This window comes from Anas platyrhynchos, chromosome 1, assembly GCF_047663525.1.
Source record: "Anas platyrhynchos isolate ZD024472 breed Pekin duck chromosome 1, IASCAAS_PekinDuck_T2T, whole genome shotgun sequence".
Lineage (NCBI taxonomy): Eukaryota > Metazoa > Chordata > Aves > Anseriformes > Anatidae > Anas > Anas platyrhynchos.
This window is the reverse complement of record NC_092587.1, coordinates 76,953,949-76,978,408: the sequence shown is the minus strand read 5'-3', so window position 1 is coordinate 76,978,408 and position 24,460 is coordinate 76,953,949. Positions and strand designations below refer to the sequence as shown.

The 24,460-nt window shown below is 40.0% G+C and overlaps 1 protein-coding gene across 21 annotated transcripts in view; it reads left to right on the top strand.

Annotated features, from left to right (window-relative positions):
- Nucleotides 1–24,460, top strand: part of SOX5 (SRY-box transcription factor 5) — a 645,179-nt gene that overhangs the window by 463,140 nt on the left and 157,579 nt on the right. For 19 of the 21 annotated variants that reach the window (XM_072042398.1, XM_072042388.1, XM_072042411.1 and 16 more), the window contains one exon: nt 17,340–17,426. The exons of the other annotated variants lie outside the window; for them this stretch is intronic. In XM_072042398.1, the coding sequence (XP_071898499.1) occupies nt 17,340–17,426 (87 nt within the window). The remainder of the gene's footprint in view (nt 1–17,339; nt 17,427–24,460) is intronic. 21 annotated transcript variants of the gene reach the window in all.

Genomic DNA, 24,460 nt, shown 5'->3' with positions numbered 1-24,460 from the left:
GTACCCCTATCCCCTCCACGCGCACAGCTTCCCCGTAGAGGCAGGGAGATATTTATGGAATGTCCTGACTCAGAGACCAGCTGTTTCTCTTCTAGTAAAATGGTAGTTAGAAATAAATCAGAAGAAGGTTTGATTTTGGTTGATGAAATAATGAATATTCAGTAATATATATAGAAGATGAGCCTAGATGAGCTAATGGTCCCTTCTGGTTTCCAGCTTTTTGTGAATCAATCTGCAGTGCTATGAACCTACAGCTTCTCTTTTCCCTTCCCCCCCCCCCCCAGTTTTCTCAGCATTCAGCAGTGGGATCTTGTTCCTTTGTAACCACTATAGTTTTTTAATGCACATAGGTTACACAGTATTATTTTTGTCACGTCATCAAACTACATCACCTCAGAGGGAAGGGAATTGTTGATTATGCACAATCTTTTAAAGTTATGAAATAACATCAAGGTAATGGTTAAAAATTATATTCCTCTAGATCACAAAGAGATGGGCTTGGGGGCTAATCTCTTTGCCATTCTGATTTACTCTAGTTCAGAGAAAATAATACAGAGTGCCCGATTTAATGAAAGGCTGCAATTCAATCAAGAGGTTCTGCTGAGGTCATATAATATAAATGGTTACAGCACCTCTTGACTGAGTTACAGCCTTGATAATTCAGTACTTTGTTGTTATTTATGAGGGTAACTTTTCAAAGTAATCTGCATATCTCCCGCTAAAACCTGCTTTGAAAATTTTATACCATGATGTCATTGAAAAAGAATTTTTTTCTTTTGGTAAGAAAAGAAAGGAGGAAAAAAAAAAAAAACGCGAAATGAGAGGGGAAAGGAATGCATTGTTTTAGAATAGAAAATTAATCACTTGGAAATGGACTGGTTATTGTGAAGCAAATGCAGAAAGAGTATTGAACTTGCGATACATGAGAAAAACTGCACAAACTCCTGCCGAGGCTTTTAATGGAAAATACACCACACCATCTCATTATAAACACAGCTTTGAGAGCAGAGTTGTAACTGTGGAGGAAAAGTGGCATTATAGAAATAAATATATACTTTTTATAATTATAGTTAATGTAGCTCAGCCTTAATTGAAGTATTGTATGGGGTAGCAGGAACATGTCATGGTAGGGGACCCTGGAATGTGGGTGTTTTGGGTGTTTATATGAAAGATGCAGCATTGTGTCTTGGTGGTGAAACTGGAATGGCTTAGTGGTCAGGCATCCAATGCACTGAGTCCATTGAAGCCTATCCCTATTGACATTGCAAAACCCACTCAACATGCACCTCATCTTCTTAATCCCCCAAATATTATCTATGTTTTACATTACAATGCAATATTGTATGCAAGGATAATGCACTGATGTCTCCCTTAGGTCAATGTTTCCAATTTGGTGAATTGTAGGTGTCTTACTGGAGGTCTACACCCTCTCTACAGAGGGTGTAGACGAATGAATGCTTTAGATGCCTCATGAATTTAATATAGCTAAGTGACTAGTGGGCTTAAAGGACTCTGTAGTAGCCCCACAGAGAACTACCCAAATGTGATTTAAATAGGATGGAGGAAACTTTTTATTCCTTTATTTTCTCCAAGTTAGATGTGTTCAAAGTGGTAATAGCTGCTTTTACACGTTTTAAACTTCCAAAATGTATCTGAAATATATATATGGAAACAAGTGTTTCAGTTAAGCTCAGATCAAGGCTTTGCAGAAGCCTAGACTTTGTGCAGAGTTCTCCAGCAATGCACACCTACAGTGCTCCTTTTTTTTTTTTTCTCTCTAGTGAAAGGTAAATAGGAGAGGGAAGAGGGGAAAAAAGTATAACACACTGCCTACCTAGTAAACGACAAATCACAGCTGAGCTACACCTCTTCAACTCTGAAGTCTTGGAAAGCAAAATATTTCTTTTGTTCAAATTTTTAGAATTGAAATTCATTCACAAGATTCTCTGAGAAGTGAATAATTCCTGTTGCCAAATTTAGAAGCCATTAGGTTCCAACATTTGAACATTTAGAGGCAAAATTTCAGAAAGATCTGGAAAAGGTTTGATTTGGGGATTGTTGCATTACATTTCTCCATTTCACTTCTCTGCATGAGCTATAATGACATCAAGTTGTTTTGTTTTGTTTTGTTTTTTTCCAAATAAGAATTTATTGTTTCCATGAAGACATATTCTAGTTGATTGAGAAATAGATATTTATACCTTTCTGTGAAAAACGGTCATTTTAAATTTTCTTTAATCCCCTGGCCATATAATAAATAAAATCCTGGTTCTTCTATTATATATAAAGCAAAAGCTGATTGTGGCATTTTTGTCACTGTTACATTTTTCACTACTTACCCTCTCATCCTTGCAAGGATAGGCATAACATGTTCTATATTATGTCCTATAATGTGACCTTTACTTTTTTAGTTAGACTGCCTTTCTGTAGTCCTGATTCAGGTTGTGTTGAAATAACTGGAAAGATACTCTCTTTGATGCAATGGGAATTAGATGGGACCCTTTGGTTCCATCATCTGCTATAGCAGGGCTCAAAAAATACATGAGCAAATGGGAAAGTTTCCCAAAGACGTATGATGCTCTGTGAGGGACTTGGAAAGTTAGCCTCTGTTTTATACCAAGGGTCTATTAAGGCACTTCCATTGCTTTAGCAAAGGAGCAGGAAGCTGCGTAAATCGGTGGTGTAGTGCTTAATGGTTGTGTTCACAGAACTGGGAGGCTCCAAGTTTAGTTTAGTGGTTAGAACATAGGCAAGAAGGAAAGCCAGCACAGAATAATTCTTCCTTTCTTTTCTGTTCTTCCCTGTAACCATTGTATTTTACGTGGCATTTGACCATGTCTATTTGTCATTCATGTGGCTTATTCCACCACCATCACCACCAACCCCAAGTACATTGGAAAATGCTGTTGAAGAGGGAAAGGGGGAGATGGGAGGGCATGATTGTGTGGTTTTTGCCAATTGCAACTCTTAAGACTTTGCTGAAAGCTGCAGTCATCAGTGTGGTTATGCGATACAGAAATTTATTCTATTGGCTTTCAAGGTATAGACGGCTTTCATTTACACCATAGCATCCCCCCAGGATTAAGTCATTTGTTGCTCTGGCATTCTCTTAAAGCCTGGTCACAAAAGAGAACTTTCTGAACAATGGGCCTGTTATCCTATTCAGCCCTTTCTGATCTATTAAATTCCCTGTTACACCATTCTGCAATTCCTCCACACCCCACCTTCCCAGACCCCCTGTTCTCAAGCAATCTGGGAATTTGCCCTTGTCATTTGCCTCACTCCACGGGAGCCCCACATCCCTCTGTTTCCCCACCCCACTTTTAATACTGACTCTGTGTCCTTTTCTGTGCTTGGCATATTCACATATATTTGGTATGACTCTCTTTCATACCTGCAAGCCACAGAAACATTTAATATATGTTTGTGCAAAGACTTCACCATCCCTTTCAGAGAGAGATAGGTTTTAAGAGAAAATAGTTCATTTTTATCTCAAGGTTGAAAAAGAAAAGCAGAATTGTGTGTGGTTCTCTTTCGAAGCATCTCTTACTAGATATGAAATAAATTTGTTTGTAAACTGCATATTGTTGAGCACTGCGTCGGCAAGAGAGGTAGGTACCACATGTAAGAGGTCAACGTTAGCCACAACATTAAATCACAAAAGGTATGATTCTGTATAACAGTCTGATAATGCTCTCATTCAGACAGTTCATTAACATATTTCAGACGGGTGAATGGTAAAATTGAGGTACAGTTGCTAGCGTAGATTCTTTTTTTTTTTTTTTTCCACACAGAACACCAGTTCTGTGAAGTTACTTCATTGCACGCATTAAAATTTAGGTGAATTTCTTAGGGACTTAGAGTTTGTTTGAATCAAAGCTCCAAGTTACCCCACAAAGAAAAAAGAAACGAGAAGGTAGATTCAGGAATCCCAGGAGTCAAGCTGCCCGGATCTATTCTTTGGTCCAATATGCTCTTCATTTACAGATTCAGTCTTTATTTGAAGGAGCTATCACTCCCAAAAAGCACAAACTTCTATTGTCAGGAGAATTGGTTTTAGGGCTTGCAAGATCACATTCCTAAGTATAAGTCCAGCTCCTCATAAAGATTTGTCTTACTAATTCTCACACCATGCATTATGGTTCCTGTGCCCCTGGCCTTTACTCGGTTATAGCCTAATTAATGCTTGTGATCATAGTCAGAGGGAAGTTGTTTTTTTGTTTGTTTGTTCTTGGATAGGTAGGTATGATCTTTCTGAGGTTTTTGAATAAGAGACCAGAGTTTTGGGAGAGAAAATATAGGCATTTGAAATGTAGCTTCATAAAGACCCATGTTAGCCTGGGTGATTTGATGCCTTCTGTGCCAGTCAGAGCTTCTCAGAGTATGCTTTGATTCCTTCCTAGCTATGGAAAGCAGAAAGACAAGAGAATACAGATACAAACATCAGCGGTACCAGATTTCTGTAAGTTAAAACAAAGTGCAGCTTTCACTTATTTAGAGCAGAAATCTGATGTCTGTCATCCTCACACCCCAGAAGCAAAGAGTGAATGTGATCCTGAACTGCCGATGTGGCAGGAAAGGTAGTACCTTCAAAATGGTTCTTTCTTCTTCAGAACAACTTCTTCATTCTGCTTCAGTTCACTTTAAGCCTCCTCTTCAATGATCTTGTGGAACGATACTGGCGAATGCTCTGGAATTGCAGAAGAAAATGGTTTTGTTTATGAGAAAGATGTTGTTTCAGTCATCCCAAGCACTACCTTAGGGGCAGGTCTCAAACAGTTTGAGAAATATGTAAGGATGAGTGTACCTACACCTCTCATTATTTGAATGATTATTAGTTCCGAGGGCAACAAGGACAAAGTGAGAAAAGGCTAACTATAGGTGGAAGATGCAGTTTGCAGCATGGAGATGAAAGGGCTATTTCTTGTTTTAAAGTAATTTCCCTTCACCAGTGGAAATGCTGACATTGTCTGTATTTCTGGGGTCTGTATTCTTTGTGCTAGGATTAATGTAGTGCCTCTTGATTGTTATCACTGTGTAAAGAGCTGCACAGTGAAAGGCCTTAATTCTTGGGAAGGTATTCTCTTCTTGCCCTGTATCCACCTTACTGGTCCATGGCAATTCATGAAAATGTACTGAATGTAGATATCCTTCTTGTGGAACTAGACAAAGGACGTTGTAGCATTCTGAGGTAGATGGAGGTAGTCTTAAGTTTTCTGAAATAGTCTGAAAATGTTCAGCTGCAGGGTATGCATAAGATTCCTCCCTGATCAAAAAAGAATTAAGGTTTTTTCCCTTTAGAATGGTGGACATCATTTGAAGGCATAGTTTATGCTTGAATCTAAATCTTATTGTCTTTACTGACAGCAGAAGCTGATGTTACTGCTCTTTGCCTTTTCATTCTCATGTTTGCCTAGACTGCTGCAGTTAACTCTTGGATGGCTGGGCAGTGGGGGAAGGCAGAGTTTGTGACCATTTCGAGTAGTCTTAGCAAGTGGCCATAGCATTGCACTGACTCTCCTGCTCCTTCAGTGCAATGTGTAATATAAGCGCATTTTGTTTTTTTGACAAGGGAGTCCATTTTCCTAGTCTTGTTCTTTCCTTGTTCTCAGTATCTTGTCTCCTTTTTTTTTTTTATTTTTTTTTGTTCCTCTTTGACTTTTCTCTCTTTCTTTCTGACTTTCCTTTCCCCTTGTCTAGAGCTATTATATTAGAGAGCTATGCATAATAGAGTTTCTCTGATTTCTCTTCACTTATTTGGGAATAACCTGTCAGAACCGTTACATGGTTGAATCACCCATGTATCTTGATGTTATTCCCTAACTCAGGAAGAAAAATGCTAGATCAAAAGGAAACCCAATGTATTTCCTCTCCCTATTTACAGTGAAAATAACAGAGTCCAAAAAATCCATGAATGGAGACAAGTGAGAACAAACAGAACAAGTTGTTGAGGCAGATGGAATACTGTACTTTGGTGGAGAAGCCTGTGTGCAAATCTTGGAAGATTATTTTAAGCAAGTCCAAAGATGACATTAGCTTTAATAATTTCTACTTAATTTGGCATAATGATTCCATGCAAGTCCATTTATATCACAACGAGCATGCTGATTTACAGTGAAACTACCTGCACTTCAGAAGTTCTAGTTTACAGCGTACATTTTTTATTATTTTATTTTTTATTATTATTATTGTTTTATCTTTCTGGCATCTGGCAATCAATGATTGAGATTTTGTTTTCACATATGTTGTGCAAGAAGAGTTCAGGATGTGTAGTTGTTTAGCATCAGGCGTATGTGCTTTAATTCTCACTTCCAGTGGTAAAACAGTCTGTCATATTTTTTAAGAGAACAGAAATCTGAGCCTACTGTTTTCTTGGTTGTTTTGTGGGGTTATCCATTTCAGTTTTCTATTTTAAAAATTTTTAATTCTTCCAATGGTTCTATTAAAATGCCAAATGAATATTTTATGGTTCTTTCAGTATTATCATTAGGTTCAAATTAAAATAGTCCGCATTTACTCTAGGAAGTACACAGCCAATCTGATGACTATAGCCTTTTCACTGCAGAATTATGTCAACTTATAATTTAAATAAATAGGTCTAGATGATAAGAAGTTGCATATGCTTTTACCTTGGTTTGATCAATAACATGTGACTAAACCTATCAGCTCTGTATGTCAATATTTTGATGTTTTTTAGCATTGTATTTTCAATTTTCAAGCATATTTGTGCTTCAGGTGACTTACTTGCTCTTTTACTGATTATGTTTGGACATGGAGTTGCCTGATTTGCCTTTATATTTCCTGTTTTTCTTGTACATAGGTAGTGCAAGGTTTGCATTTCACAAAGCTTACCTGTTACAGAAAGTTTACTCATGAGTCATGTCAGCTAGTAAGTATATGTGTATTCGTTATTAGGATGCGAAGACATTTTGGCTTTTTTTTTTTCTCCTAGTAACAAAAGGTCTAAGTGCTGTGTTTAAATGGGTCACTTTCATTTAAGAGAAAATTAACTTTTCTTCCATATGCCATTGTTCTCTGAAGAGAATTATAATACAGCTGGTGAAATGCTAAGAACTGTGAAGAAAAATTATGTTAACCTGAGAAGAGGGAATGTCTTATTTATTGCCTAGCCTTGTACTTATCCTACAAAAACAAATACTTGGGTTGTGGGGTGAGCTCTTCCTGAGTCCAATGTGTGCATCCCCTTACTCTCTCTGTCACTTCTTGCCGTTTAACTAATGGTCATATCTCGATTCACCCCTCCCCACCTCCACTCCTCTGACATCATAAATTATCCAGGTCTAAATGGACAACATTCATTAGCTGTGCACTTTACGGAAAGAGCTAGCTCAGGAGCTAAGCGCTCGCCCATTTTTATTAAAAGTTAAAAAGCTCCTTGCTGTCACGGAAAGGGGAGGTTGGGGGAGGTACAATGGAGGACAGTGCTGCAGAGCTAATAAATAAAAATAATAACTATTACCATTGGTTGAGTGACCCAGGGAGAAGAGCACTACCGAGCCATTTGTTGTTCCCTTTCACTTGTCAACAGCAGTGGCTTAAAAGCCTTAGCCATTGTTCAGGGCCTAATAGCACCTGTTGGGAAGATAGGAAGACAGCTGTCAAAAAAAAAGAGGGGGAAAAAAACAACAGAAAAAAAAAGGTGGGGGGAGGAGGGTGGAAACCAGTGATTAGTTCACTAACATGTATGTCAGTGCAGCTGCAGGAGGACATTTCACGACTTAGGTTCAGAGGTGAGGCCTCCTCCGTCCCCTGCTCTCCAGCCTCTTTGCCCTGCAGCAGAAGACTTCCCCAGGGGCTGGCAGCAAGGCTCAGCACGAGCAGGAGCCAAAAGCCTCCAAGAATGCCAGGCAACAGGGCCTGATCTGTGCATGCTGTTTGTGCATGAGAGCAGTTACAGTAAACAACAACAAAAAAGCCCCAAACCAAGCCTCAAATGCAGAAGTTGTAGCTTTTTGATCAGATCGCTCATTTCAGTTTTATTTTTATTATTGCTCTCTTGTGTTGGCAAATAAAGCTCTTCTTTGTCAGAATAAAGGTGACATGTAAGAAAGACCCAGAAGTAATAAGCCCCAAATACCAACAGCTCCTTTTACAGTTGATAATCTAGGGGCCAAAGTTGCATACGTTTCGGTGGTAGGAAATAATGGCTGTGGCTGAAAGATAGGCTATTTAGAAAATGGTCTCCTCAGCTTCATCACTTATAGCCCTTGCTTTTGTCATTTTGGGGGAAATAACAAGCACTTCAGGCTGCATTTTTTTCCACTTTTAAAAAGTCACTTTGAGATTTTCAGGTAAAAAATGCTATAGTAACTGTGCAGCGGTGTGACACTGTTGCTGTTGAATTTCATTCAGTATTTGCAGTGGTGTGGTTGAACTTCAGAAGGATTTCCTGGAAATTCTAGCCAAGCACTGTAGTTCTCAATTTACGTTTTATGATTATTTAGATGATATGCTTTTTGACTACCTTGAGGTTTTTTGTTAGTGTTGGGAGGGTTGAGAGTTTTATTTGAAGAGATTTCTGTCAAAGGATAAACTAGAACATCTTTAATGATAACTGTAAATACCTGTAAAAAGTTGATGTATAGTCATCTCAGTGAACACTTTTTTTTAAGCTTTCTTGTTCATTTGGAATGTGTGGAAGATGTAAAAATACAGCAGACAAAAACCACTGCCCTCTGTTAATACTAACAATATATTATGGCTCTTTAATTAGAAACTGACTCTGTTGGTAGTCTAATACAAAAATCTATTTCAGGGGAATATGAATTTCAATGGAGTATCTCTGTCTAAGTGAGACAGAAAAATAAAACTAACATGAAAGTTAATGGCATTTAATTCCAGATGTCTCTTTTTTTTATGTTGTTACTCTTGAAATAGTTTCTGGAAATATTAAAACATCTTTGTGGTTTCAGAATTTCAGTGAAGTTCAGGCTTGGTATAGTGCCTCCTTCTGTCAACTGACACAGGTTTTTTGCTGGGTGGACCACTCCTGCAAAAATCAATTCCTTCTTTCATTTAGAGATGCCTGGAATTAAAGAAGTGCTAGAAAGTTTAAAGACACGTATTAAGGCAAAATTATCTTTTTTCATTCATAGGAGAATATTTTTATTTTATTTTACTGTTGCCCTTCTTTTCCTAAGGATTCCCACTGGTGTAATTGTAGTATCAATGAAAAAGGAAAATGTTGCTGTTCAGATGTTTGAATGTGAGTTACTCTGATTTATTTATTTATTTATTTTTGTATGTTAGGAAAGGGGGGGGGGGGGGCTTTTATTTATTTATTTGTAAGTTTGGTAATGTTAAATAACTTGCTTCCTACTTGTCTGTTAATTTAATTAGGGGTGAAGAAGATGGTGGTAGCGGGGAGCTGGGATCATTCTAAAGATCATGTATGCTGCAGAGGATGTTCCAAGCAAAAGTTCTGCCAGTGAAATGCTGCAGTTGGCGGAATGTGTTCACGATCAGCTCTTTCAGCCAGCTCACTGGCCTGGATCTCCAAAGGCAGTCAGGAGCCTAATTCCTTTCCAGAATGAGATTTATGCTCCTGAATGCCTTTGGGAATCCAAAGCACTGAGTCCCAACAAATCTCGTCGACAAAAGAGACATTGTGTTGTGCATAGTATCTAGTACCATTTGCAGCGCCTCAATGGGCCCTGCTCTGGGGGATGCAGTTGCTCTGCTGCAGGACTAGGAAGGCAGAGGCTGAATGAATCCTCTACTGTGAGGACTGGAGATATCCTACTATTGTCTTTGCAAGTACAAGGATTTTGGTAGAGGGTAACAGCGCACTGACTACAAACTACTCTGTTTCAGTGTTTATGCAGAATAATTAAGCTGTGGTGGTTTTATGAGTATCCCGTAATGCAGACACATCTCCATTCAAACCTGAAATGATCATCAGCAGCTCCAGGCTTGGTGTGGAAGGTGAAGTTCTTGGAGGTGTGTGTGAAGCACATCACTGCCCAGCAGTACAGGCACACAAATACAAATGCCACTCCAACAATAATGGCACAGGTGGCTGTTATCATACAGCAGCTTGCAAATGCAGATTATCATTGTGGAGGGGGTAATGAAGGTACACTTGGTAGCCTTGAGAGGATCTGTTGACACTAAGGTGTATGGAAGGCAATGAGGTACGTACTCTAGAAGTTAGTGTGCTGGGAGTAGCAGGGACTGAATGAGCTGGGATTCCTTGTTGTTTTGAGTTGATAGTGGAGATGCATGCTTGTTCCCTGACTCAACAGCCTGTTAATGAAAGAAGTGTTTTTGTCAGGTATGCAGCCCCAGAAAGGCTTGGTGTGTCATTGACATAACCATTGTCACCCCAAAAGAGTCTATAGCAACTTGATTTTTAGAATTACTTGAATTTTTCACATTCTGAAAGCAAACTCTGTCACAAAGCTTTCTACCAATAAGGAGGATGGAAGCTGAGAAAATCTTAACTACTGCCTAAGTAGCTCCAAAATGAATGTAGACTCTGCTGCTGGGAGACTGAAGGGCTGGTGGTTGATATTACATGACCAACTTGGTTTCTTTGTCTTTTATGTCATATCTAGAGCATGGCACTGCTCCCAAAGTGAATGAGTGAGGTGACCATTTGTTGAAATGAGACAGCCTGAAAAGTACACAGTTAACAATACAATTGCCAGTGCATTCAGGAGATGGAAACTATAAAAATTTCAGACAATAGCCTGACTGTTCCTGAGGGTGTAGTTGAACGAGATGCTGGTTTTGGCCACAAATCTAGCTTAAGAAGTCCCTGTGCCCTCCCCCTGTCCTGCTTAGCCATGTGTTCCTGCCTTGTGCTGTGGTGTGTTGGCTCCTTGCTTACATGCAAAGGGATAATTCGTTCAACAACTGGTAGTATAGTGTATCTGAAGATTACTCTCTTTCCTTCCAAACAAATGTACTTGTGTTTTTAGGTAACTTTCTGGTAGGACTGGCAGTATGTATCAGTGAGCAGTTGGAAAAAACAACTGCTTGTATATTTGTGGATAGAGTAAAATCATGCTTTTAGTGGCATTCACAGATTACTGATTTTGGTTTAAAATATTGAATAATTTATTTGTTGTGCTATGGAACCTTTTCTGGCAATGTCAATTATTTTTCTTTAGCATAAGAAGCAGTACCCTTGTGCCAAAAAATCACAATAAAAATGTCTTACCATTCATATAGTGTATACTTCATTAATGCAGCATGATGGATATTGCAAAAGAGAGCCAGCAACTTGAAAACAACTCTGGTATTATTAAGCATACAGGAAAACATTCAAGTATGTGCAACAAGAATACCGTGGTAACCTGATGTCATTGTGCTCTGCAGGTGATTGTGGTCACCTGTGGACGGAGAAGTTGATTTTGTCCTCTGAGATAAAATGCTATGGAACTAACATGTGGCTGGGGTGGGACTTGAGACTCTGAGAGCAGGAAGGCTGGCTATCCTTGCCAGCAAAGGGAGCTTTTAGTAGGTTTGGAAGCCACCCATGGACATATGTAGCCCAGCTGTTTTCTGCACAGTGGTTGTGATGGAGTGGTGTAGTAAGAGTCGTACTATGATGTGCTGGCCAAAGCACCGTAGCTTCATAATATCTCATCAAAAGTTGAATATTTCACTCAGCTCTCTGAATTTGTGTCCGCTGACCAAAAAGCATTTTGTGTGTATGAACAAAGAAACCAACAGCATATTTATTTCTGTCTAGTCATTGAAGCTCCAGCTAGTATTTTATCTAACACCACATTTTTTGCTTACTAGACCTGAGGTGGATTTTTGTTGTTGTTTTGTTTTGGTTTGTTGGGTTTGTTTGTTTTTTTTTTTTGTTGTTGTTGTTTCATTTTTACAGTCAGACTGTTTTCCTGTTGTGGCATCTAAGTCATACGTTTGAACAATATTTACATTTATAGAGGTGTTTCCTATTGTATTCTCCAAAAGTTCAAAATGCTTTTAGATCAGTAAGAAATTGTGGTGTTTCCTGGAAGACAAGAGAAAAATGTATGTTGTGTGGTTTTTGATTTCCAAATTTAAATAGATTCTGTGTTGTGCCTGCTCATGATTCATAGTGTCTTGCCTAGCTGCAAGTAGTTCCCTAAAAAGCATGATTCTGTTGATGGAGAACCATATGTGTATGCAGATGCTGTATGTCTATGTAACCTGCTGATACCAACTATTTCTTCACAATGATGTTTAATTTTCTTTGCTATGAAAATTGTTTATTATTTTGTATAGGTAAGACCTTTATACTGAAAAGGGTGCATAAAAACAGGAATTTTGTGTCTGCATGTGCTTGTCTATTCTTTTAAAGGAAGAGTGGAAATCTGCCCTTAATCGTGTTACCCGATTTAAAACAGAGTTTCATTGTGGTGCAGAACAAAATGCCAGAGGGATGGTGCAACGATAGGTGAGGGTTGTAGAAATGGTGGGTGGAACTGAGGCTGAGGCCAACAGGTGTAACATATTTATGACCATAGCAGAAGAAAAGGGTGAATAATGGATGGGAGAGTATTTGCCAGCTCTTTCATAATATAAAGGAAAGTGCTTGCCAGAAGTAAAGGGTATATCAGCCAATGCTAAAGTTTATTCATGATCATTTATGCCGACCAAATACTCCTTCCTCTAGGAATGACATGTGTTGGCAGGAAATGTCTGGTGGTCTGGCTGGGTATTGAGCAACTCCTGGCTTCTCTCCACCCTGCTGCAGATCATGTCATCATCTGTGTTGAGGCCAAACATCTTTCTTTTACTTTGTTCTAAGGAGTCTTTCTCTTTCATCGCAGGACAAGAACTGTTCACAGTAGTTAGGGAGGAGGGAGCACTTGGGGCATCTCCTTGGAAGAGCAGCTGAGCTCAGACACCATTCAAGCAGGAGGCTCCAATACTCAGAATGTTCCTCTAACTTGTGGTTGACTTATGTCAGCCTCCTTCCCTTCAGTAGTAGTTGTCCCTTCTTTATAATACCAGAGCTTTGCTGCCTTCTCTCCTCCTCAAATATGGTTCTTCTGGAAGTGCCTCATGTGAACAGCCCCCATCTTGTACCCTGTTACAGCATGATGAAACGACTTGCCTGTCTCTAAAAGAAGCAGGCAGCTGTATGAGACTGAAAGACTGGAGTTTTCCTTTTAGTAAATACTCAGCAAGAGCAGAAAGAGGCAATAGGGAAGGACTTGGCAGTGAAGACTATCCTTAGCTTTTATAAGTAGATTTCCAAGACTGTGACCCTGGAGGGTGGATTGAAGAGAACTACCAGAGGGGTTAGGCCTGAAGGGAAGGTAGCACTGTGGGCCTGGTTTGGCAGGCAGGTTTGGGTACATGTGACTGAACTGATTAAGTCACTCCCAAAGGGGAGTTTCAATGCCTGAAAAAAATAATGCAACTTCTGGAAGTAGACTAAATTAAACACATGTCTACCAGACAGTGCTAAAAACGGTGACTCTTACTACAGCTTTGTAGCACAGGCCACTTCCTGGAAACAAACTGTTCCTTCCTTAATGTGAAAACTTTGTCTTTTAAGCAAATAAGTGAATGAAGGCATGTGTAAAGGTCAAATACAGAAGGAGAAGGACAATGGTATGCTTGTTAGCATCCAAAAAGTTAGATTAAAAAAGGACTGTATGCTAATTTACTCAGATGGATTGCTTTTCAGTACTGTCGAAGCATTTCAGCATCTATATGCATGCCCAACATGTACAAACACACACGTGCATGTGTACGTGCAAATGGGAGCAGTTAATGGGGGACTACTCAGCTTCCCAGAAAAGGCCCGAGTGAGAATCACCGGCTTCTGGAATCAGACTTCAGGTTTCATGGGTCAGGGAGTCATCCCCGAGAGCGCTTGGCATGGGCAGGACCGGTGAGGCCATGCACGGTCACAGTGATGTCCAGCTCTCTCTCCTCAGAGGGCTGTTCTTCAGGGGGTCCTGCCATATGCAGCAGTGCAAGGAAGCACATGCAATTCACACAGGCAAGGGCAAAACAAGAGAAGCAAGATGAGCCGTAAATATCTCCAGTAAAGAGCTAATGACTGATAAACGTGCTGAATAGAGACAGCAGAAATCACTTCTGTGGATTTATTTGTATCTGTATTAATCCAGCCAGTCTCCTCTTCGCCAGCATTTTCTTAATGACTCCTGTTATTCTTTCCATCTCAGTCTTTCTCTTTGGTGCCCTCTTTGGCATAATCCTCTTTTATAATTACACTTACCACTTTACGTAGTCTTTCTAGAACTAAAATATTTCCCAAACATTAATGAATTACTGCTCACAAACTACCCGCGAACAACTCTTTTTGTAGATTTATTCATACTGTGCTGTGGATAAACAGGGAACTGTTTTACTGCGTGCCATAGGACTCATGCTGCAAATAGGTAATGGAGGGTCTCCTTAGCTCAAGTGGGGATAGGGGGAGAAGTGGGGCTAATCCTGGGCTCTGCTCAAAGATGGAATTAGGAGGAGTTGAGAATAGTTGTGATACGCAGAATGGCAGAGCATGTCGTCTGTAGCTGTTTGGAATGCAAATACAGATTGTAATAATACATAGTTGTCCTGATGCATGTCCAAAATCCATACCACTGTAACTCAGATGTGGTGAAATCATTTTGTTATATCCAAGAGGAAAACGAGTGCTAGAGAAGGGACTAGGAATAGCAACAGTTCTTGTGTGCAGACCACCTTTTCCAATTTCAAACTGCACAGTGAACGTGCAGGCCTTAAAAGTTCTATTGACTTTCTAATGAATCTTGAGGAGTGCTTCGCAAGCAAGGTACAGTGTTTCTTTTCTTAATATGTGTGCATCATCTTCCCAAAGAAGTCTGAAAAAAGCTGAACAAAAGCTCAGTTTGTTTCTGTGTAATTTGTGAAAGCTGTACAGTCGTAACCTTTTAAGCAGTTATTTTTATTTAAGATGTATAAATTTCAATTTTTTTTTTTTTTTTTTTTTTTAACGGGGTTCATACATGACATAGTAAATGTTTGTTTCCAAGATATGGTGCATAATGTATTTCACAAGCAGTTGCTGAAATGTGATAGGTTGAGTGTGTGAATAGCATGTTTTATGCAAGTACAATATGTTAACACGGTGTATAGTAGAATTAAACAAGCTGTTATTTAATACAGCTCTTCAGCTCTGTGAAGCTAGAGAGGCGGGGAAGCTATTGTCTTTAAAAATTAAAGTTCTTTTCAAGTATTAGCAGGACAATTATTTGCTGGTTCTGTATCAACATCGTGCTGAAGTGAAAACCGCGGTTCAAACCACGAGGGGCTCGAAACTAAGTTAATACATCAATTAAACACGATTACGCGTGGTTTTTTTTGTTTTTTTTTTTTTTTTTTTTTTTTTTTTTTTTTTGTTGTTGTTGTTTTTTTGTTTTTTTTTTTTTTTCGAAAGAAAAGGCAATCCGTCTAATATTTAGAAGTTAACGTGTAGCCCCTTCAGCAGGGGCGACGCCGCTGAGGTGAGCGCGCCCTGTTCCAGGCGCGGGGCCGTTGCATTTCCAGGCAGCCCGCAGCCTCCCGCAGCTCGGAGCATCAGCTCGGAGCACCTCCTCGGCGCTGCCCGGCCCTCGCTCTTCGCCTCCTCGCCGCCGATTGCGGGGATGGCCCCGGCCGGGCCAGACCCCGCCGGGCTCCGCGCACGTTTTGTCGAGCCGCTGGGGAACGGCTTTGTCAGGGGCTTCGCTGACAATAGGCTGAAAAGTGCGAGGTGGTGCCCGCAGGGGGGGGTCCGTAGCCGCATTCCTGCCTCGTTTGACCCACGGAGCCGCGTCCAGAGGCACGGGCGCTCGCCCCAAGCTAGCCCGAGCGCGGAGGGCTGCGGGCGGTGGCGGCGGGTGCCGAGGGGGAGCCGGGGCTCCTCGCCGCCCCCCGCCACCGAGGCTTCGTGGAGGGCTCCTCGCCGCCCCCCGAGGCTTCGTGGAGGAGAAATTCGGGAAATAAAGGGGAAAAAAAAAAAAAGGCGAAGGGCCGCGGGCGCGGAGCGCAGGGGGGGGAGCTGGAAGCCGCCCCCCGGGGTCTCGAAGCGCCTCTTCGGAAGAGCTCGGAGTTGGGGCTTCAAGAAAGTCGGCAGGATTAGCCAAACGAGATAATGAAGGCTCCTCGTAATGGTTTTTACTGTGGGGAAAATTAACCAGTTGCTAATAATTGTATGGTCTCTAGGCCAGACGGTCCCTTTGATAAGTTAACATGTACTCCCTTTATGCTCCTGGTAGGGGGTAAACAAATGCCTGAACAAATACAAATACACATAAACACGAATGTGGAGAATAGCAGTATATGTCTTAGATCCAGATAATAAGTGTGGGTATTGTTATTTAGATGGCGCATACTGGGACACTTATCTTTTAGTACACTCCATTTTCTAACTGAATGCAGTGCTAATCGTGGGATTGAAAGCTATTGTAATTGTGTACCCATCTAAATGCTGACAAGAATATACAATTACATTGTTTGGAATTGAGTTTAATGTTCTCTGAATTTTATTAGCATTTATATTTACTTATGCATTAAAATTCTACACAAAAAGAGGTCAGAATACAAGAGTTATAGACATAAATATCAGACCCATCCACACCCTCGCTGCATTTCTGCTGAAAATACCGAACGAATATATTTTATTTTATTTTATTTTATTTTATTTTTAAAGGAAGTGATAGAATCTGAAATGAGCAAATAATGGGTTTCCATTCTAAGCAGTGCCTTTTCTCCCTCTGGATTTTGCAGTCGTTTAAAGCTTTTTTCATACCCAACTTTTTATTATTATTTATAATGTGCGTGTTACTGGAAAATCTTTCCACAGTATGCTTACCACCACGCGATGTTTAAACACACATTATAAAGTGGATGTAATTGTAAACACTCAGAGGGATATAATTACACGTAGCAGATTTAGGAGCTAATTCTTTGCTTCTCTCTCTCTCTCCCTCTCTGTCTCTCTCCCTCTCTCTCTTTTTACTCTGCATTTTATCAACATAATTATTTTTTGACTGCAGACTAACACCCAGAAATTGACAGGCATCCATTATAAGCAGCAACTTGTTCACTAAATTGAAAAACAATGAACTGCAGGTTTATATGTGCCCATTGTCATACGGAATTACCGTGGCTTTGTTCCACAAGAGGAAAAAGCTAATGGTTTTGAAACAGCAGGTGACAAAACACATTCTTTTTTTTTTTTTTTTTTCCTCCCCTCTTATCAGTTTGTTGATGAAGTCATTACGAACTGGGGCCCAGAATAGGGTTGGCCTTATTTTTAGCAGATAGACTTTTAATGAGTTCTATTGTGGAGACAGTCATGTTGATTTGCTTACATTTTTTTTCCCCCCTTCACTCAGAAACTCCCAGTATTGAAAAGCTACTATCAAAGGACTGGAAAGACAAGCTTCTTGCCATGGGATCAGGGAACTTTGGAGAAATAAAAGGTAACACTCTTTCTGTGCTACAGCTGAGAATTAATATGCTTATATCATGGGCTTTATGGAACTTTGTTTGTTTGTTCCTGTTCCTTCCCCTCCCCTCGAAACATGGTAATTCGAGGCTTAAATGAAGTGTATGCTCTCCATCTGTAGTTAATGTAAATAAATAAAACGTTATATTGCCCTAAGTGAATTAATTTATATAAAGCTGTTGTTGCACATATCATTCTGCATTATAAGAGGACACATCTTGTTCCTGGACTGAAAAAAAGTCAACCCATGTATCAAACACAGGCGTATGTGTGGTGTCAGAGTATAGCAGAACACAGCTTTTGAAATCTGAGGGTGATCAGAAGTCCCTGTTAATGTTCGTACAGATTTTGATGATGGAGATTTTGACTTCTCCGTGTGTAGAGGGAAAAAAAAAAAAAAAAAAAAAGAGCAAAGTTTGTGTAATGATATCTCTAGGTACCAAAATTAGCCTGTGCAGATTTTAAAAGACAGCGTACAACATCTGTGCACTAAAACACGTTCTTTTAAAGCCGTACTCCAGAAGGAAAATGACAAAATTTGACCACTCTCCAGCAGCAGTAGCCTCTGCTTTGCCAAGATATTTCCCCATTTTATATATGTGAGGTCATTTTAGGGAACCTGTAGTTGTTTGTTTTCATGTAACTTAATATTTTTAATCATTCTTCCTGAACACTTGTGATGAGGAACCAGTGCAAAATACCTGTGTGGCAAAAAAATTAGTTTTCAGAGCAGCCATTATTATTCTGAAAAGAAGCAGGGAGTCTGATCCTTCTCCCATTTCTATCAGTGTACATCTGGAGTAGGAAAATCAAAGCCAATGTTGTTTTGGAAATGTGAAAGTAGAATGAGATTAAAATTAAACCCTTCTTTTATGCTTTTAAATGAGATTTTATCCCTCTCCATTATTTTTGGTTTGTTTGCGTACTAATGGTGTTCCCAGTACAGAGATCCTCATTCAGACAGGCTCCCAGACCTTGTGCCTGGCAGGTTCAAGGACTTTCTGTGCAAGAGGTGGGCAGTATTCAGGAAAGACTACAACATGACATGCTCTGAGAGGTTAATACATGGGTCAGTGTGCAAAGATGGTGTTATTCTAGTTGTATGTGCCTTCCAGCTTGTCACAAATATGCCACCAGCATTAATTTGCTCTAGTCCTCTGACTTACACAAGTAGGGAAGTATGCCACTTGCTTCCCCTAGTTTCTTTCTAAGAGTCTATAATTAAAAAATAAAAATAAAAATCATTACATATGTAGGATAACTTTAGAACAGAATATTGTGCTTCAGCCCCAAACGGGATGTGATATTATTGTTATAACTGAGGGCCAAACTCTGCGTTCTTCATTCCCACTGAGCTGAGCACAATTTCTCTGCACATGCAGAGCAACAGGTCATACCTGTGATTTCTATTGTTTGGAAGTACATTGTTCTGAATTAACAGCATCATCTGCCACGGCCTGATGAATCTTTAAGAAGATTTGGACCTAAAGGACACACTGGCAGCTTTCATAGCTACTTTTGGGTGTGTTTCGGCAATTCTTGCAGGATTTCTGGAGCTGCTTTAACTCCTGGTGTGCTGGAGCTTGTAGGAGTTTTCCCAGCGCTTCTCTCCCTCCGGACTCGCTGAAGCTGCTCTGAGAAGTGCTGTGGACTGCAAAGGCAGTCTGCTCCCAGTCCTTGTGATCTTGTTCTCTTGGAGGGCAATCTTTTTTCTCCCTTCCTCTCTTTCCCTTTCACAAGTTAAACTTGAAAGCGGCAGCAGCAGCTCTATGCTAGCAGGAAAGAAATTCAACAGTCCTTTCAGTCTTGCCCGGGGGGAGTAGGGGGAGAAACAGCACAGCCTCAAAGAAGAGTTTGCTCTGCTTTAGTTTTTGTTTTTTAGCTTCATATTTTGAACACAAGTTGAGTTATTGTTCTGCAGCTCCGTTCAAAAGCCTCACATCTGAGGCTTTTTAGTGCAACTGTGGTGCTATGGTTGGGGGGCATGGTTATTAGGTGTTTGGATCAGGTTTGGCAGTAAGCTGTGAAAACAGGCACTGGTTTATTTTTCCTACTGACTGCCGTGACAGTTGCAATTATTGTCCATTGTTCCTAGGTGGCTGGAAAGGAGGGAGGATACAATAGAGCATTGCCCTCTGGGGGTAAATGAATTTGACTTACAGGTTCTTGGGGGGTCACGCAGGCTGATTATTTAGTGCCCAGGAATGCGGTTTTCATGGCACCGCCAGCCATGAGCGGCCAACAAACAATGGGTCAGCTGTATTGCAGCTGTATTTAGTGAGACAGCATGAAAGGTGTGCAAGTGGAGCTGTTTTATACTCACGTATGCGTGTACAAACACCCATATATTACACTAGAAAATGTTTTTGTCCTTCTATATGAATGTGCAGTTATTAAGTTTTCCAGTTGTGATTTTTTAATTAACTTCTCTCTATATTTGGCTTGGCAGCTGCATTTTTTTTTCTTTCATTTCTATATTAGCAATATTTGGAAACACCGCACAAGTAGTGTCTTATTAATACACCCTGGAATGTGGACAGCACTAGAAGCTGTACTGCCCAACTGTCTTCTGCACTGAATCGTTTTTTCCATATAACTGTTCAAAATTTCATTGTGTTTTTCATTAGATCTGGGGGAATTTTAGTATGTCATGTGCTAAAGTCTCAGCACTAGGCTACATATTGTTAATGCCCAAGTCTGTGTTATTACCATTGAATTTTATTCTCTGGCAGAGATTAAAAGAAAGGGAGATGAAGTGGAAGACTTTATTTTCTATTAGTGTTATTTCTTTTAAGTTAGAAAGCAGTAATATTTTATTAAAGAGTGAGGAGTTTGTGAATGGCGGGAATAAGTCACTAGACTCTAGTTTTGTATTCACTTCTTTCTCTTACTTGCTTTGTTACTTTCAATAGCTGCTTTAAGTTCCCTCTTCTTAATTTGCATGCCTGTAAAATGGGAAATCCATCACAGAGAATCTGCAAAGGTTTGCTTATAAACTTTAAGGTCTCAGTCAGAAGGATCTGTGTATGTCCAGCTATTAAAGGAAAGGGAAATGTAACAAGACATTTCAGGGCTTGACTGAAAGATATGGCAAGGGAATACCCGTATATTGAAAATGGGGCAACGTCTAGAGACTGTCATATCTGGAAAAATTTAATTCCAATGACGCTGTTTGTTTAGAGAGGGTTAAACAAATAATATGAGTTTGGCAATGGGTATTTCTTAAGATTTTTTTTTTGAAATCCATACAATTTTTACTCTGTTTAGAACAAGTCAATCTATAATAAAACCTACAAAGCTTGCAGTTAAATGGAAATATTTTTAAATGAAACTATAAAACTATATATTGAACTGGTTAAAGTCTGTTCAAACTTACTTATATCCATCATAGTCAAGAATGGGGCTCAAAAGGTCTCTGGGATATTCATGGATAATGCAGTTCATTGGAGTCAGCGAGGCAGAGAGAACTTCAGCTTTCAGACTGATCACTGTAGGAAGAGAATTACAGCCCCTCTCAGCAGAGCCTTCTGTGAACTGCTGGGTGGCAGTGGCTGCTTTCCTCTGACACGATGCTGCTGAATGCAGCAGGTGCAGCGTGCAGGATGGAGCATCAATAGCTTAAGGTGTGAGAAGTATATTTCCAGGCTCTTCAGTATCAGTGGCCATCCCCATACTTAGAAAACAGGCATGAGACTTGCATTGTGCTGGCTTTGGTCCTCCTCTGAGCAGACTTCAGGGGAGGCTGCTGGCCCTGGACAGCCAGGTGCGTCGTGAGGCACACGGTCGTGCCTACGCAGCTGGGAGTGAGGCGGCTTCGTCCTCCATGAAAAATCTCTTTAAAACTTCCCCGGTGTTCACAAAGCCTTTCTGCTAATCTTGTTCATCTCTCACTTATCGGGAGTTGTCAAGAAGTATAAATACGTATTTTGTGTGTTCCCCACTTAGCTAATTTGAATAGGCGTGTGGAACAAAAGGCTAAACTGACTTTTGTTTCTAATCTTTCCGAGTTGATTTTCTCTTGAAGTGAAGGCATTGTTAACAGTGATTGTGCCCGAATCTCTCAAGAAAGGCTGGGCAAGCCTGAACCTGATTTTCTGTTGTTTAAAAATCCCTCTCTGTTGTACAGGTTAGTTCCTAAACAAGCCTGGCAAATGGGTTTTCTGCATCCACTGTCAAAGAGATTACCATTAGGGGAAATTCAGCCTCTCTTTGTATCCACTTAAATCTAGGTGACTCCAAAGACTTTACCCGAGTAACTCCAGATTTATGAGTGTAATTGAAAGCAAGATTAGCCTACCAGTCCTAATCTTTAATGCATGATAACATAAAACATTTGTTTTGTGTGAGAACCAGTGCTCCAAGTTACATGAAGTATTGGTGCAGGTATTACACCCAACTGTGTCTGATGTATGATAGAGACATGTTTGCCCAGGCTCTAATCTTGCTTCTGTGTTGGGAAGATGGGGCATGAGAGTACATAGTGAACGGTCTAAGGGCTGCCAATAATGGATAAAGAGAAATAATCCATTCAGTGATACTATAGCTCATCAGAGCCTGTGAATTAAAGACATATGTTATGTAGATTCAATGTATGGATTAAAACGGATAATCTGGTAGGTGACACACAGAATCTTGAGCTAAGTGGGCTATGCAGATTCGGTATATGGATTGTGAAGGATAATTCCATTTAAGTAACACTGGACAAGTTGAAGACAAGTAAGCTTTGGGTAGTGCTCAGGTTATGTGCAGTAATCCAGTGAGTGACATGTTGGATCTCATAATCTGTAAACCGAAGGCAAGAAACTAGGGATTCTGCATTTAGATGTGGCCAGGAAGAAGGGGGGGAAGGAGAGAGATTATTAATGGAGAATACACTGGGTTTAAACCTGTGAGTAATGAAGTGCAGATCCCCAAGAGATGTGTGAAAGCTGCACACTTCTATAGGAGCTGTGTGAATTTTGCATTTGCAAATTAGTGGTCAAAAAATGTTTCCAAACTTGTGTCAGATGTGGACCTTTTGTCTTTTCTTGTGCGGATAGTGTTGTATTTGGAGTGGGGAGAGAAGGAGGGTGAGAGAGTCTTAAGTGAAGGAGGTAAGATACATGTGGTTGTTGGCTTTTAACTATGATAAATTCAATAATTATTGCAACCTACTTAGTGTCTTTCTTGTGCTTATTTTTTGGGGGTGTTTAATAGTCGGCAATTTGCTGACAGTGAGCTTTAGTCCTTTGCTAATATTGCAAGAGTGCTAGAGGGGGAACCTGCCCAGCGGCACACAGGGGAACCTATGTTTTGAGAGGAAATTTGGCAGCTGCTGAAATAGTGGAGGTTGATCACAGTGCAATGTGATACTCTCAGACTGCAGGGCAGTAGACAGTGCCAACTGAGCCACACCAACGCAGAACATCTTTCAGGCCAAATGAAAGTCTGAAATGGAGATTGTGACTGGATGGAGTTGCTCCTATTTGACCCTAGAATGGGAGGTTAGTTGGGGGCAGTCTGTGAAGGGAGGGTTGGAGGAAACTTCCCAAAAGCATCTGAAATGCAAAATCTGAGAATTTGTGGCAAAGCAGCAAATTCAGACTATTTGGGATTTTTTGTACTTTTTTTTGGTAAAGATACTTAGTGTGATGAGAAAAATATCAGATTCTGTTTGAAGCAAATTCAACTTTTATTTTAAAAAATATTACTAATGGAGAAAGTAGAATAAATTGAACTAATTAGAGTAGCAAATGCAAGTGGCTTTATTTTATTTGAACATGTGGAGGTCAAACTACTGTATTTAGATATCATCCAGAGTGCTGGATGACAAAAAGGACTTAAACCAGTTCTTCTTTGTACTAAAATTACCTCAAAGATGTACTGGTAAAGCTGAATGTTGCTGAGCTACAATTACCAGTTTGTCAAAATAAAGCAAATACGTAGATATTTCTTACTGCTTGTACTGCTGCTGCATGAAGTTCCACTAGCAAATGCTGTTTCTCTAGCCTAGTTCTAGCTTGTTGTCTAGACAGTCAAACAAAGAATAACCTCTGAGAAGTAGTCAAAATACAAATGTTGTCTATTCCTTTTGTAACCTTGACAATAAGTTACTAACCTGGTTGAATACCAAGCTTTGTTTGCAGTCTACTGTACCAAAACTTTTTATGATGGCAAATGAAGAATGTTCACTGACAACTTCTTTCCAGCGTTGTGAAACAGTAACGTGTCGGGCTGTTACAGAGCAGACGGCTAAGTTTTTGTCCCCACAGAATATTAATTCGTGAGGGTAGTAATGGCAAAAGACGGTAATTGTTCATCATTTGTTTTTATTCATTCTGCAAAGTCTTCCACTGAAACCTAAAATAGTAAGACTGTCCACATGGTGAAATATATAGCTTCCTTTGAGCTTGCTGTTCTAAAAAGGACCTTTATTTGCAAGCAAAAAAGATTCATTACATAAATCTGTGGGTGCAGGCAAATAGGTTTGAATTCTGAGATTTTTCTTTGTTTGTTTGTTCTTGTGGAAGTGGCCTGGTAAGTAAAAAGCAGTCGGAAAGTTTTCTTTTATTATGCTGACTTCCCATATCAATCAGATGAAGTCATTTAATTTAGCAAGGTAGGTAGCTGTAAGTGATGGCGGTCATTGTGTAGTAAAGTTGGCTTAAATGCTTAATGAAAAATGCCAGTTTTTAAATGTTTATGTCCTAGCAGATCCAAGATTTACTGGCTTGAAAAGCTGTATGCCAGTCCGTAATAAAACACTCCCCAAAGTATCGATTAGGGAAGCATCAAGGGAGTTTGCACACGTGCACAAGCACATACCCACACCCACCCACAAATTCATACAGGAACACCCATCAGCACAGAACCTACGAGTACATACTCACTGCTCAGTCACAAATATTTGACATTTCTGTTGTGAGAGAGGGAAAAGAAGAGCTTAAATTCTGAACTTACCTCTGCCGCTGAGGTCTGTTTATCAGAGCACGTTTGCTGAAAGCACGTAATGGCAGCTCCCCGTTGCCT